Source organism: Gymnoscopelus braueri, assembly GCF_963280865.1.
Source record: "Gymnoscopelus braueri genome assembly, chromosome: 12".
Lineage (NCBI taxonomy): Eukaryota > Metazoa > Chordata > Actinopteri > Myctophiformes > Myctophidae > Gymnoscopelus > Gymnoscopelus braueri.
Window position 1 is genome coordinate 1019715 of NC_137614.1, and position 15925 is coordinate 1035639.

General features: G+C 43.1%; 1 protein-coding gene across 1 annotated transcript; it reads left to right on the forward strand.

Annotated features, from left to right (window-relative positions):
* Nucleotides 1–10919: 10919 nt before the first annotated feature.
* Nucleotides 10920–13509, forward strand: LOC308097420 (uncharacterized protein; the record flags this gene model as incomplete). Its single annotated transcript, XM_080445180.1, has 2 exons — nucleotides 10920–11287; nucleotides 13265–13509. The coding sequence occupies exons 1-2, from the start codon at nucleotides 10993–10995 to the stop codon at nucleotides 13507–13509; spliced, it is 540 nt and encodes a 179-aa protein (XP_080301306.1). The 5' UTR covers nucleotides 10920–10992.
* Nucleotides 13510–15925: the final 2416 nt, after the last annotated feature.

Below are 15925 nucleotides of genomic sequence, written 5' to 3' on the forward strand. Positions count from 1 at the left end.
CCGACAGACAAGGTCTAGCTTAGCCTCTATGCTATGGCATGGAGCACATGCATCTTCAGCAGGCACTGGGTTAGATATCAAGCACACTGCACATGGCCAGCATGGAAGAAGTGCTTCAGTCATGTGCTTCATGAGAGAAAAGGTGAAGTTAATGTCAATGTGTCTCCCTGCGCATTCAAACTGGTGGATGTGAAGTGTAGGAAGAAGTTGTCTACCCACTGTCAGCCAGTAGGATGGAGATGTGCAGTGTCCAGGTAGGCTACTGCTGTATCTGTTCAAATGTCTTTGGCCAAGTTGATAGAAACCACTTCAGAGTGCTGCTGATACACTCAGGACTGACCACTGAACTTGCCTGTCATGTTCTGCAACCACATGCATTTCCACTTCCAGTGCTGAACCTTGCATCAGTTTTGCAATGCAGCTGAAGAATGACTGTATAACATGCATCCCACCGGGATGCACAATTACATTATAGAGCTTATATACCTGCAAGGTGTCAACAAACGGCTCCATGTCAATTGTGAGGTGAATAGGGCCTGCTGTACATGTCAACCAGTGACCATATCTGCTGCCTGCTTGGACACCTGGTTGGACGATAAGGTGCGAGAGAGACCTTGACCTGACCTTTAGCACATAGGCCAAAGACTGACCAGCAAGTCAAAATATAACATTAGAAATAGATTCTACACCTATGAATGCCCCCCCAGGTCCCCATATGAATCACGTTCACGAAGTTCACAGATTCCCTCACACAACTGCAATATTTTGTTGTTTTTAACATAATTTAGTACAATGGAACATCACCATGGGATGGACACCATCTTTGATTTGGAAATAAAAAATTAACTGATGGTAATTTCACTGATTCAGCCATATTTCTTGAACCCTAAGACCTAGTTTTAGACACCAAAACCACCTTTCTAGGTTGAACAGTATCATAAAGCCATTTAAGCTCCTGGCAGTCATATTGGACGCCATCTTGAAAATGATGGCTTTACGAGAAATATAATTTCCTAGATTTTTTTGTATGTTCTTAAGCATGCCTAGACGTACCAGAACCAATTGAAAAACCTTTTGTATATTTTTTTGGGGGGGGGTTAATAGTATGTTTTCATATATTGACCCATGTAATTTTCGCCTAGTGTTATAACATAAAATGCATGATAGCACCCATAAAGCTACCATTGGTGCAAGGCTATCACATATTTTCTAACTCTAGACATGCATACCTTGACAAAAATCACTATGAGCATTAATCCCCTCAGATGGTAATGACCAACCCCCCTGGCTCACGGACTAATATGGATGTTTGGCCTGAAAAACATGGTCATATGTTGTATATATTGTATATATTGTGTGTTGCAGGTCAGTGGCCTTGTGGTTAGAATGTGTCCGCCCTGAGAATGGGAGGTTGGTTCAATCCCTGGCCGAGTCATACCAAAGACTATAAAAATGGTACCCAATGCTTCCCTGCTTAGCACTCAGCATTAAGGGGTGGATTGGGAGTAAGTCCCTGTTGATATACTAGCATCATCATGTCTAGGGGATGTACTTGTACATCAAGCTATCTCACGCTACAGAAACAGGAGATATGTTCCTGACCTATGGGCCACATGGCTCGGGAAGTGTTGTTTCCCAAGGCTACTTACTTATTGTGTGTTGTAAATTGTACTTCATGTAGTAATCATGATATTACCTGCAGTATAGGAAACACATTAAACTAAGATATACCTGTTACAGCTGACTGATACAGTTAACACAGATTCCTTCTCAAGATTCATCCGATTGATGATGTCATCCACCATCTCCTGTGTGGCAGTGGCGGTAAGCATCAACACAGGGCATTTTAGGATACCCCTGACCTCTGGCACTCTCAAATATGCCGCTCTAAACGTTTCTCCGCTACAAATATAAAAATGGCAAAAAATTTATTTAACAGTAAGGAATGTAAGTAGGCTACATAATTTGAGACAATATGTCTCAAAGAGGGTATGTCTTTGGAGCAAATAAAAACATTTGGTGGCATTTGTATGTTTTGTTTACTTATTTCATTACTTCATCAAAAATGAATAAGCTTATAAGTAAATACTGTACTATACCATGAAGTGATACAGTGAGCCTCATCCACAGTGACGAGACATATTTGAGTTTTTTTTTGCTCTTCAACCATTCCCACCAAGGGTCCACAAACAGGCTCTCAGGGGAGATGAAGAGCATCTTTATGTTCCCAGCAAGAATCTCTGTCACAAAATATCATTACCATTAGCACACCAATCAATCTGTATTAGAACAGGGGTATAAGGTGGTATACAAGGTTTACTCATTAAGTTTGATGTCATGTGGGATGTCACTATGGATGGCTGCAGCTGGAACCCCAAGCTCTGTCCAATGTGTCACCTGATCTGACATCAGTGCCTTAAGAGGGCTTATAATGAGAGTGTAGTGCTCACTACATGGATGTAGCTTTTAGATGTTGCATAATTACATTATGTTCATAGCAGGTCAATTAGAGACATACTCATTATGACATGTTATATAAACCTACCTTGTCCATTAATTGACCAACAAGCCCAAAACAGGCACTTTTCCCAAACCCTGTAGGTAAAATGCCCACAACATCCTGACCCTTTAACAGGCCTTTAATAATTTGTTTTTGTTCTATTTTTAACTGAAAAGGAAATGTTCTAATTCTCCATCTGTGAGTGCCATTGTGCACACACACACACACACACACACACACACACACACACACACACACACACACACACACACACACACACACACACACACACACACACACACACACACACACACACACACACACACACAGTGCATGTGTGTACGCGTGCGTGCGTGCGTGCGTGCGTGCGTGCGTGTGTGCGTGTGTGTGTGTGTGTGTGTGTGTGTGCAGAAAAGAAAATGACAGAAAGAAAATATGAGCCGAATCTTACAAATATAGGCCTATAAATGATTTAGTTGCGAACGCAGCGGAAGGAGGCGCCCCCGCGCAAGTGGAGCTTACTATGAAACCGTGCTCGGCTTGTGTGTGTGTCTCTCTGTGTTCACGCTCTCATTGGCAGCATGCACCCATGTGACTCACATGCGTGCACTGCCTGTAAGCAGCCACCTGAGTGCGCCAGAGTGCAGGAATTTAGACAATGCACAACAGCCTGCCCCCCCCCCACACACACACACACACACACACACACACACTCAAATCGCGCCCCTAGCCCGTACAGAAAGTCGTCCGCGTGCAGCTCGTGGAAAAGTGGAGATATTTCACTAAACACACATTTTCTGGTAGAACTTTCAAATGGATATGAAACTAGAGGACACTATCTGACTCCAAGTCTTAGGAATTAATTATTGGGTGAGTACAGACGGAGTTTAGAGCACTTTTACGCCCGCGCAGCTCGTGACTACACAGCGCGTCGACCAGACTGATCAATGACTGTGTATTTGGAATACATGAAATGTATGTAAGATCACAGACATTCAAGGGCTAAGGTCTCCGCCAGGTCAGGTAGGTTATTGTGGCCTCCTGGTGGCGCTAGTGTCAAGTGACAGACTGCTTATTCATTTGTATTATAGCTGGCTTTGTATTGATTCCTTTTGATTTTGTGTGCATGCATGCTTTTCTTTATTATTTCATTTTGAGTTGCAGTGCTTTGGAAGCCAGGCTATAGTGGCAGTGTCAGAAGTTCAGCATTGAGGACTCCAATTGGACAAGTGAGTTGAACAGGTGCAGGGCATGATCTCTACAGGTGGGGTCCCTGATGAGGAGGGTCCTCCAGAGCTGATGGTAGATGAGCTTCTCATCCTGAACCCCCACAAGCCATCCTTCAGTGAGGCTGGTCTGCACATCATGATCACCCCCCACTTCTCCCCTCCCCTCCCACAGACAGACAGACTCTCCTTGGCATGCTCATCAGTGAGGTACAGGCAGGCAGGCAGGCAGGCAGACACAGACAGACAGACAGACAGACAGACAGACAGACAGACAGACAGACAGACAGACAGACAGACAGACAGACTCACCATGGCATGCCCACCAGTGAGGTAGAGGCAGACAGACAGACAGACAGACAGACAGACAGACAGACAGACAGACAGACAGACAGACAGACAGACTGACTCACCATGGCATGCCCACCAGTGAGGTAGAGGCAGACAGACAGACAGACAGACAGACAGACAGACAGACTATCCATGGCATGCTCATCAGTGAGGTACAGACAGACAGACAGACAGACAGACAGACAGACAGACAGACAGACAGACAGACAGACAGACAGACAGACAGACAGACAGACAGACAGACAGACAGACAGACTCTCCATGGCATGCTCATCAGTAGCCTGGTAAAGCCCTTCCCTCCGGAAAATCTAATTTCCATTTCATTTCAGGAAGGAGTCTGGCATGAGAACCTGTGTGTGTTTTTGACTGTGGGCTGGAGTTGGGCGGGAGTAATACCGTTGACTGACAACCCCTTCAGCCAATCAGCAGTTGTTCCCCTTTAGCCAATCAGCAGTTCGATTTTACCACCTCCAGACCAATGTGACGCAACGGGACTTTTGAAAGGGCCATGCCCAAAATAGGTTGCCTTATTCGGACACATGCGTGTCACTGCCCGCCCCTGCCGGTTCTCTGATTTAAAAAAAATATATAGGCTCTGTCATGATTAATTAACCATATGAAGTTAAACAACTTCTATCCCAACGAAATCTTAAAAGTAAATTCCATGCCTCAGAAAAAAAGTTAAAGAGCGGTTTGAAGTTTTAAAAGAGAGACGAAAACAGTGCACATAAAACAATAGAGCACCGAAGTCCTGACGTCACTCGTTCATCCCCAGGTTTGCGGAAGTAATTTCTCTATGGAGAATAACATTGGGTCATCTTAGAATCGTCTCATATAAGAATTGTGGTCCAAAAATAAACACCGCGTGTCGGCGTTATTGTCAGGGAGGAGGTTCTGTATAGTTTATGATAGTCAGTCACTTATATTTGATACAGTCTGTTTCTGGCGAAAATGTAACTAATTTGGCGGAAGTAACATTAGCGTTTTCTCACCGTCAGTTGATGCTTCATATCCATAAGAGTCAACCCGCCGTGGTCATTTGTTTATTTTTGGAACACAGTTCTTATTTGACGCGATATTAAATACGTCTATGGGATTCAGAACGGGGGTGGAAAACTGCGAACCAGGTAGACAAACAAAGGATGTGTAAATGACGTCAGACTTCGGCGGTCTATGGCTGTCGTTCCATTTTGGTCGGCTGCACTCGGATCCATTCGGGTTCACTAGAACTCGCCACCTGATTGCCCAACTTTCGCTGTCAATCTCCAGCTTTACCTGGCTAAGGACACTGATAGGCTCGTCCACTTAAAGTTAGCATTTTGGCGAGGGAAAAACGGCCATCATCATTTTCCAAATTGAGGAAATATATCACCTCAATATATGTGAATGTAAATGGATTACATGGATACCTACAAGCCTCCCCTGTACAGACATGTCAAATTTATGCCAATCTCATGAAGTTTCGGGCAAGAACCATGCAGTTTTGTGCATGTAGTACAAATATGTAATTTCAACCTATTGTCTATATTCTAGACCACTGTACTACATCAAAAGACCACTGTACTGCATCTATAGACCATTGGTCCAGTGGTCTACAGAGCCTGGGAGGGCGGTCGCCGTGAAGACTCGGTAGATGCAGTACATTGGTCCACAGATGCACTACAGTGGTCCATAGATGCACTAGTGTGGTCTACAGATGCACTAGTGTGGTCTACAGATGCACTACAGTGGTCTACAGATGCACTAGAGTGGTCTACAGATGCACTAGAGTGGTCTACAGATTCACTAGAGTGGTCTACAGATGCACTACAGTGGTCTACAGATGCACTAGAGTGGTCTACAGATGCACTAGAGTGGTCTACAGATTCACTAGAGTGGTCTACAGATGCACTACAGTGGTCTACAGATGCACTAGAGTGGTCTACAGATGCACTAGAGTGGTCTACAGATGCAGTACAGTGGTCTACGGATGCACTAGAGTGGTCTACATATGCACTACAGTGGTCTACAGATGCACTAGAGTGGTCTACAGATTCACTAGAGTGGTCTACAGATGCACTACAGTGGTCTACAGATGCACTAGAGTGGTCTACAGATGCACTAGAGTGGTCTACAGATTCACTAGAGTGGTCTACAGATGCACTACAGTGGTCTACAGATGCACTAGAGTGGTCTACAGATGCACTAGAGTGGTCTACAGATGCAGTACAGTGGTCTACGGATGCACTAGAGTGGTCTACATATGCACTACAGTGGTCTACAGGTGCACTAGAGTGGTCTACAGATGCACTAGAGTGGTCTACAGATGCACTACAGTGGTCTACAGATGCACTAGAGTGGTCTACAGATGCACCTGAGTGGTCTACAGATGCACTAGTGTGGTCTACAGATGCACTAGAGTGGTCTACAGATGCACTACAGTGGTCTACAGATGCACTAGAGTGGTCTACAGATGCACTAGAGTGGTCTACAGATGCACTAGTGTGGTCTACAGATGCACTACAGTGGTCTACAGATGCACTAGAGTGGTCTACAGATGCACTAGAGTGGTCTACAGATGCACTAGAGTGGTCTACAGATGCAGTACCATTTTATCTATAGCTGTATGTATTAGACCACTGTATTGCATCTAGACCACTGTGCAGCATAGATAAAATGCAGTAGTCTCATATAGCAATAGATGCAGTACAGTGGAATGTAGAGGCAGTGGTCTAGATACAGTACAGTGGTCTTTAGATGCAGTACAGTGGAATCTAGAGGCAGTACAGTGGTCTTTAGATGCAGTACAGTGGTCTCATACAGCTATAGATACAGTAAAGTGGTCTCATTTTACAATAGGTTGAAATTACATATTTGTACTGCATGCAAAAAAACGTCATGGTTCTTGCCCAAAACTGCATGAGATTGGCATAAATTTGGCATGTCTGCACAGGGGAGGCTTGTAGGTATCCATGTAATCCATTTACATTCACATATATTGAGGTGACAGGTCAAGGGACCATTTGGAAAATGGTGATGGTCGAATCATTAGGTATTTAGCCCCCTTCCCGACAAGGTAGCATGGCACCGTTGGTCGCATTGGAAACCTGAGGTTGTCTAGAATCAAATGGTATCTCTATCTTTGGGCTAGGTCTAAATTTGAGCACGCCACAGTCTCCGAAAGACAGTCTCGCCTCCGTTCCACTCAGCAATCCTGCAGGTCACATAGGGGTAATAAAACATTGAAAAATAACACACTTTGGACCGCTTTTTTTCTTGGGATCATCGAAATCCCTATATTAGAGGTCCTATGGATGCCAAAAATCCAAACTAGAAAAGAAATAAGCAATCGCGCGTGGACCCCTCCTAGGGCCTCTACTATGACTATGAATATTCATTTTTTTCCAGATTTGAGGTATAGTGCAGACTATTGGCTACATAAAGAGTAATTTTCAAGATACAAAGGTCATCTTGGGCTCAAATTGAAGCTTAGGGACATGGGAAGTTTTCTATATACAATTGAGGCAGTGATATGCAGCATAAAGTGCTGGAATATAATCATCTTTGTTGTTATTTGTCAAGCGGACAGTATTTTTTTTGTGTTTCTGGGGATGTTGTAGGTCATATCTAAAAATAGCAAGCACTAGAATCCTATTTTGCTACTTACCCCTATGTGTCAGGATACTTCATGCCGAATTTCATATGTGTAAGACAATTTATGGAATTTTAGTAAATTAATATTGACATTAACATAATTTCGGTCCAAAAAAGGGGTTTTGGGGCCCCTGAGACCAAACGGCCCCGAGTTGGGGGTGGTCAGTATGAACTTGTGATGGCCCAAGGTATATGCTAACAGGAAATCATAGTGATTTTTTTTTAGCAGACTCCCAGACTTATAGCTCATCAGTGATGGTACAGCAGTGATTTTCAAGTGTGGTCCCCCAGGATGTGTTAAAAATCAGTGTCTCATCAGGGTGCTGCTTGCATCACCCTGTTGGGGTTTAGTTTATTCCTCTGGAGTCCAGCATGTTGTTGTATATCCCTTGTTCATTATCCCTTAAGACTGACTTATAGTTCCTGCTACTTTCACAATGATGTCACTTTCTAAACCAGTCAACCCTTTTCATGTCAAGGAAGAAAGCTAGATAAGTTACATTGTATACCTTTAAGTAGCGTGTCAAGGATAATCATTTGTCTCTCCATGGTATTCAGAGCCTATGGTTGATCGGGGGCAAGGCTGTCCCCAGGCTCAGGTTAGAGTCCACAAGCAAGTTTTTTTTTTCTTTTTTCGCACTAGCATTGACATGCTGTACTTCATTTTATGATATGTATTGTTGTTTGTCACGGTCTGAGTCAGGGCAGAATGTAGGACCCAAGTGCAGGAGAGACAGATGCTGAACAGGTCAGATTAAAGGGTTTAATAACTCAGGTAGGTATACAAACAGGAACTGAAACCAGGATCACACACTACACGCAACATAATAAAAAGAACAAGGTGCAAACACAGGGCTTAAATAGACAGGGAAATAATAAGACACAGGTGAACTCAACAGACAATCAACACTGGGATAGGCTGAGGGACTAAGGACACAGGAGGAGAACAAGACTAATCAAACGGGAGGTGAAACAAGACAGGTAACAGTAACTAAGCAGAACAGGAAACAATACTACAAAATAAAGGAACACAAAAGCAGGGCAAACGCAACAACAGAGTAACAGAACACAAGGAACGATACAACATAACAGTCCTAATAAGTCTACGACCTATAAGGGCAGGAAGGTCTAAATAATAGAGTCAAAGTCCACTGCCCGAGGAGCAGACGGTGACAGGCCTAAAGAACAGGCCTAAAGTGCCCACGACCATATAAGGGCAGAAAAGGTCCAAGGGCTGAGAATTACAGTCAATGTCCACGGCCCGAGGAGCGGACCGTGACAATTGTGATGTTTTTTTTGCCTGGACCCCAGGAAGAATAGTCTCCACTACGGTGTAGAGTAGACTAATGGGGATCCTTAAGACAGGGCTGCCAACTTTTCCGAAAATCTTGCCGTGTGCAGCAAATATTATTATTATTTTATCGTTTATATGTGGATGAAAAAGGTATGTACAGGGCTGCCCTTAGCCAAAAAGGTTTGAGTACCGCTGACGTAGATACCTCATTGGCCGCTGCAGTTCGTTGGAGTGACCTGTCTCCGCCGTATTAGTCCACTTGCCAAAATGTCAAAATGTCAAAATGCCTGGTCCAAAACCTACATTTCCACAATCATCATGAAGACACAGAGAGAGATGACAGTAGCACTGTCCAATGGAAACAAGGAGAGCATGGGCTTTCGCACTTTTTCAATCTTTCTATTAATTATACAGTAGCTATTGATAATGAAATGCTCATTATTTGTACACTATGCTGAACTGTGCATTGACGCCCAAAATTGAGTTGCTGTAACTATACAGTGTTTATATTTATTTATTTACTTATTTACTATTTATATGCAACCTGCACTGACCTGCACTACAGGTTGTGCCATAATGTTGTGAGAGTGTGCATGCTTCAAAATAACAGATCTACCACCTAACAATGCATCACAATCCTAACGTGTTGATTTAGTTCCCCCCCCCCGCGTGTGATAACTTACTACTATGGTGTATAGATTATAGTCTTAATATACAGTAGGGCCTATACCTGGGTCAAAAACACATCACTTTTATTGTAACTTAATAATTCAGCATTACTCATCATCATCATCATAACCTTTATTTATGCTCGGAAATACAATTGAGGGGCAGGCCCTCATTTTCAATGTAGCCGAGACAACAACGCAGTTACCATAGGCGGCGGTGGAGCTTGACAATTGGGAAGGCTGGGGTTCTGCCGCGGATTTTGTTACTTTCTTTTTGGTTTTTTTTTTTCAGTTATAGGGTTAGGGTTAGGGTTAGGTTAGGATTCGGTTATTTAATTCTTATTTTTGCCTGATTTTACTGATTTATTATCAAAAAATTAACTAAATAATGCTGCGCACATATATTATATATAATTTGCACAATTCCCAGAATTTCCCAGCATAACATTTGGGAAGGCTTAGCCTACCCTATCCTTCATTACCCGCCGCCTTACACAGAACACATCACTCAACAGGCAGAGTCATTCACATACGGCAACATCAAATACATTCAGAAGACAGAAAACACTCAAAACTAAAATATTCAAAAACTAAAAACAGATACACAAAAATGTAATAAAGCAGTTATGATGCTAGGAGGAAGAATGATCCAGCTGTGAAGGGAGACAAGATGGAAAGAAAGACAGACAGACAGACAGACAGACAGACAGACAGACAGACAGACAGACAGACAGACAGATAGATAGATAGTTTTGTTGTTGTTGTTGTACTTTTCTTTTTTTCTGCAGTGACAATTTGCTACTATGGAGGAGTGTAAATTATAGGTAAATATACAGTACACTCTCTCTCTCTCTCTCTCTCTCTCTCTCTCTCTCTCTCTCTCTCTCACTCTCTCTCACTCTCTGTAGACAGAAACAACAATCATAAAGTGGAGTAGGCCTATAGCACCATCTGCAGGACGGTCAGACCACGATTGAATTTCCCATGAGTCCCCAATGTTGGTTCTCATTGGTTCATTAATACTGAATCATGCTGACCTTATGTGGTTGGCTAATCTCATCTCATCTCATCTCATAATATCTTTATTCAATAACAGCTATACACCTCCTCCACCAGGGGGCGAAAGCCAACAGTGCCTGGATCCTTTGCAGCTGCGCACGCTTGAAACACGGTGACCCGGAAGTAAATGCATGTTGTTTGTTTTCAGTAGCCGTTAGTCGTAATGGTGGAATTGTTGAGCTGAATTGTTGATATGTGTGCCTTGCGGTAGGAAAAGAGAGCTTTAGTATATCACAGTAGGAACAGAACGCTTGGTGAAAAATGTCTCGTAAAGGAGGTACAATGAGTCAAATGGAGTCTGTACGGCTGTCGATAAATGAACACATGACGTCGGTGGGAGAGGAGATATTGTGTGTTTTGGAACAACAGCGTGGTGTTGATGTTTGTAGTGTGAAGCTTAATGTCAGAGTGTTTGTGTTGGAGCGCCTCAGTGCGGCTACAGAGTTCATGTGCAACCTCTTCCAGAGAGAGATAGAGACATTAGAAACTCTGCTGGAGAGACAAAACAAACTGCTGGACGTGATGCTACAGCCACACATCAAACTACACAGAGCAGGTTGGTTCATGCTTCAAAACAAATTAACATACGTTCAACATTCTAGGCCTACTATAGCCCTAGAATGGCTGTGATATTACCAGTGGTGTAAGTACATTTACTTAAGGACAATTGTGAGGTATTTTCACTTTATTGGAGTATTTCCAATTTTCTGTACTTTTACTTCTACTCCACTACATCTCAAAGGCAAATATTGTACTTTTACTCCACTAGAATTATTTGAAAACTTTAGTTAAGTGTTACTTATTAGTGATTTTGATTATTATTACAAAACATACATTAACCACTTCAGTCCTATACATTTCGGCCATTTGAAAATAGCCCGTCTACAAGCTCACAATGCGTCGCCATACTTTACCCAAATCCAGCTCAAGTGAAGTTTTTGAGGTTTTTGACCAGTGAATGTGGAGAGTTATGTCAGTTGGATTTAGGTGGTTTGACCGACAGTTTGAGGATACAATGGCGTTATGAGATTTAATCACAAGTGCTTTTTAATACTTTTCATAGTGTAGCGGTTAGAGCACACACTTTTAGTGCGGCTGGTCGTGGGTTCGAACCCTGCCAGGGGTCGACGTCAGCAAGGGCATGCAGTCGCAACTTTTTCCTAACGCCAAATCAAATGGATTCAGATCTGTGCCAAGTCTCCTGAGGAGGTACTTCTGAAGCCTGTCCAGGACAAGCTTATCTGATCTACAAGGCTGTAGATCGGCTATTTTCACATTGTTTGCCTCTTTCTTATGTAATATTTGAAACATTTTCCAATTTGGTATTAAAAAGGTCTTAAATTGTAACTTTAGAAATGTGCAGATAGCCTACCCTGTACACACTATACTGTACGTTGGTTTGTTTACTGTTGAGTGAGAAAATAATGTCGTATAAGGCAAGCGTATCATCTGGGGACCCGCCCTAAAATCATTTGGGGACTCCGACCCCCAGTTTGGCAACCACTGACATAGATAAGACCTTAATGAACATAAATAAATCTTGAATCCATTCAGTTTGATTGCCATCTGAACGTTCCTCCACTCGCACCTGATTTTAATTAGGGAGACACAATTGGTCTGCTACGTTCTTTATCCAACGCAAAATGACGGTCAGACTACATTACTTGTTTTAAACTTAAACAGTACATTCAAATATGTATCTGAAAACATTGGAGGTGAGAAATAAGCAATGCAGTACACAAAAGTGCTGCAGCATTATTTGCTCCTCTCTTTGTCTCTCTCTCCCCCTTAGCTGTGCTCTGCTTAGTACAGTGTGTGTGAGTCCAGCGATCCCATAGCTCGGAGGGAACGGGACCGTCATCTGACACTGTGATTGGTTACATCAAAACACACCCTTGTTTCCTAGATAAAATGTTAACAATAACGCCATTTCATGACGACTTTAATTCCGATTGGATAAACATATCATGATCAAGAGAATGGGTGATATTTTCGCGGAGCAAAACAAACACGGAGGGTCCTTTTCATGCTCAGGGGCTCCTGGGCACGTGCCGAAAGTGCCCATATGGTATATCCGGCCCTGATGAAAAGTATGTAATATCACAGCCATTCTAGGGCTAGTACAGCCATTCTAGGGCTACTAAGCTACTATCAAATCAAATCAAAGTTTATTTATATAGCACATTTCAAATGACAGAATCAAACAAAGTGCTGTACAGGTAAAAACACACAACAAAGAGCAAACAATGCAATGTAAGCAGACGTAGCATACGAAAATTAAGTGCAAATAAAAGCAAAAACAAACATTAGCACCAGTCAGTGGAAAGACATGTTACATCAGCTGTCACTGAAGGCCAGGGAGAAAAAATTAGTCTTCAGTAGAGATTTAAAGGTAGCTAGCGACTGGGCCTCTTTGATGTGTAAGGGCAAAATATCCCAGAGCCTGGGGGCAGCCAGCTTTACTAGCTTAACTACACTTTGATTTGTGGTGCTGATGCTACCTCTTCTGTCCTCTTTCTGTCTCTGTGTAAAGAGGTTTCCCCCGGACATGAGAAGAGGAGCCCCAGTATGGTCCAGGCGGAACCACAACCTCCTCAACATGAGGAGAGGAGCCCCAGTCTGGTCCAGGAGGAACCACAACATCCACAGATTAAAGAGGAACAGGAGGAGGAGGCTGATGTGTCAACATGGATACTAATGTCCACCTGGAAGACCGGGTGCAACACTCTCTCAGGTAAAAGAATATTAACTTTATCTAACCCCACTTTCAAACCCTAGAAGCTGCTAGGTCAGATTGGTGTAAATTTCAAGGTGTTTATTGTACGCATACTTATGCCCGTACCTACATAAATAACAGGTAAGAGTCATATTTTTTGGTTGCGGGATAGTGTCATGCAACCCATAGTGTTCCGTGGTGGAAGAAATGTTATCTAGTCAGAATGAAAACATAGGTGCTTCACCGGAAGTGGAGGGCTGAGGGCATGCTCCAAACTCAGGTTTCCAGTGAGAATAGGTCTGGTTAATCCCCCCCCCCCAAGAGCCAAATGCAAAAGTGAAAAATGCTGGGGGCGCTGTTTTTCCTTTTTATTTGACGATGTGGCAGACTAATCATACAGCATGGGGAGAGAGTGCCTATTCTTCCACCACCAAGCAGCAGGGTCTGTGCTCATGGGCAAAGGGGCCAGGTTCCTGTAGTGATTTATAGCTGACTGGGGGCGCATCATGGTCTCAGCTCCCTTTCTAACTGCTTTCTCTTCCTCTTGAAAGAGCTCTTCTAGGGGTGTTATTTTCATCTTCTTGGGACTGGGAGGCTGACTCTGCGTCTGAAATATCAGTAGACAAAACATCCTGTTGGTGATGATTTTAATATGACCAAAGGTCATACACTAAGACGACTGTTCCCAAGAAAATGAAAATATTCACAATGTCCTTCCTTAATCCTTACCTCCACAATCTCCTCTTCACCTTCCTCCTCCTGATCATTGACACTCACACTGGTCATCTGGCCCTGGGTGGTCTCACAGTCACTCTGACTCCCTCCCTGCACAGTCCTCCTGTCCTCCATGCATCATTACTAGGTTGCCAGTAGTTCACAGTTTAGGCTGACAGCTGTTTTTATAACTTGTTACATGATGGCCAATGTGTTTACCTGGTGCTCTAGCTCTGGACCCACAGTCTTCACTGCTGCTGTCTTCATCCAGTCCCAGGCTTCATTGTTGTCCACTTTTACTCTTAAATCTTGGGTCGATTATAGTGGCCTCCTCCAGAAATGCTGATATCTCATCATCCTATAAAACACACAACATGAGAATAGATGAATAGATGCACAGTGACTTTGTAAAGTATTCAGATTCATTTACAAGATGGCAAATTGTATTTAATTTGATCCATTTCATTACCTGATAGCGCTTTGACAGGTCAGTCCATACCTTCTCCTTAATAGAGATGGCAAAGGACGAGTCTCCATCAGTTACTGTGAAGTGAGCCTCCAGCTTCTTTAGGATTGGAAGAATGTGCCCACAAGTTGGCATCTTCTCGCTCGATACAGCCGTTAGAGGTGGTTGTAGACTCTACAACCTCTACAATGTAGAGGATTCTCATAAGCTTGATGAACGTCTGCTTTCCTAAATCTTTTTTCCAATCTACCAACAATGCAGTATATGGAGTACTTAATGTTAAAATGGTTAGGGAAATGTACTTTAGAAGTAAGGTATTTGAGATGTAATAATAATAATAATAATAAATGAGTTAAATACATTATAAATGCAAAAAACTAAAGGCTAACTGAAATAAGGGGCACGGTGGCGCAGTCGGTAGCGCTGTCGCCTCACAGCTAGAAGGTCCTGGGTTTGATTCCCGCAGGGGACGCTGTGGGCGCTGGGGTCGTGTTCTCTCCTCCGCGTCATCAGTGCCCATACCCCATAAGGTGGGGTTGGCGAAAGGGCCTTTCTGTGTGGAGTTTGCATGTTCTCCCCGTGTCTCCTAGGGTAGGTACCCTCACAAAAACATGCAGTAATCCTGGTCACTATACTGTTTCCCCCTGGGCAGCCGGGGCGCCTGATGGAGGGGAAGGGAACTGGTTGGAATAACGTGTTCCTTCCACGCGCTACGTCCAATCAGGGAAACTCTCCCCTGTCAGGTGATAAGAAGGTCAGTTGGCTCTCATGCATTGAAGGAAGCATGAGCTCGGCCCTGGCCTCCCTAGGTTGGCAGAGGGAAGGTAGTGCCCAGGATTACATAGACAATTAGCACTATGTGTAAAAAATAGGGTTACAAAATCGTGGGATAAAAATTAAAAAAAAAAATTAAAAAAAAAGGCTAACTGAAATAGTAATGTTATCAATAATATTATTTAAATGCTCTACTCACAAGTCCTTCTCCGCTCCCTTCCTAACTCTTTGATCCAGAACGGTTGCTTGAATGTTTGGTATTGATCCAAGAACCTTTCAATCATCAAGTATGTTGAGTTCCAGCGGGTTTTCACATCAAGCACTAGCTCATGATCATTTAGGGCTGAAGTAAAGTACTTTTTTGGGTTATCCTTTTAACATTATTTTGTATAAATCAGTCTTTGTGCAAACTGTTAATAAAGTGATCAATCAAAAAGCGTCTGTTTGATACAAAAATATCTAGGCAGTTTAATGGTCGCGACATCTTGCGAATAATGACGGACGCATAACAAAAGGCCCAAAAC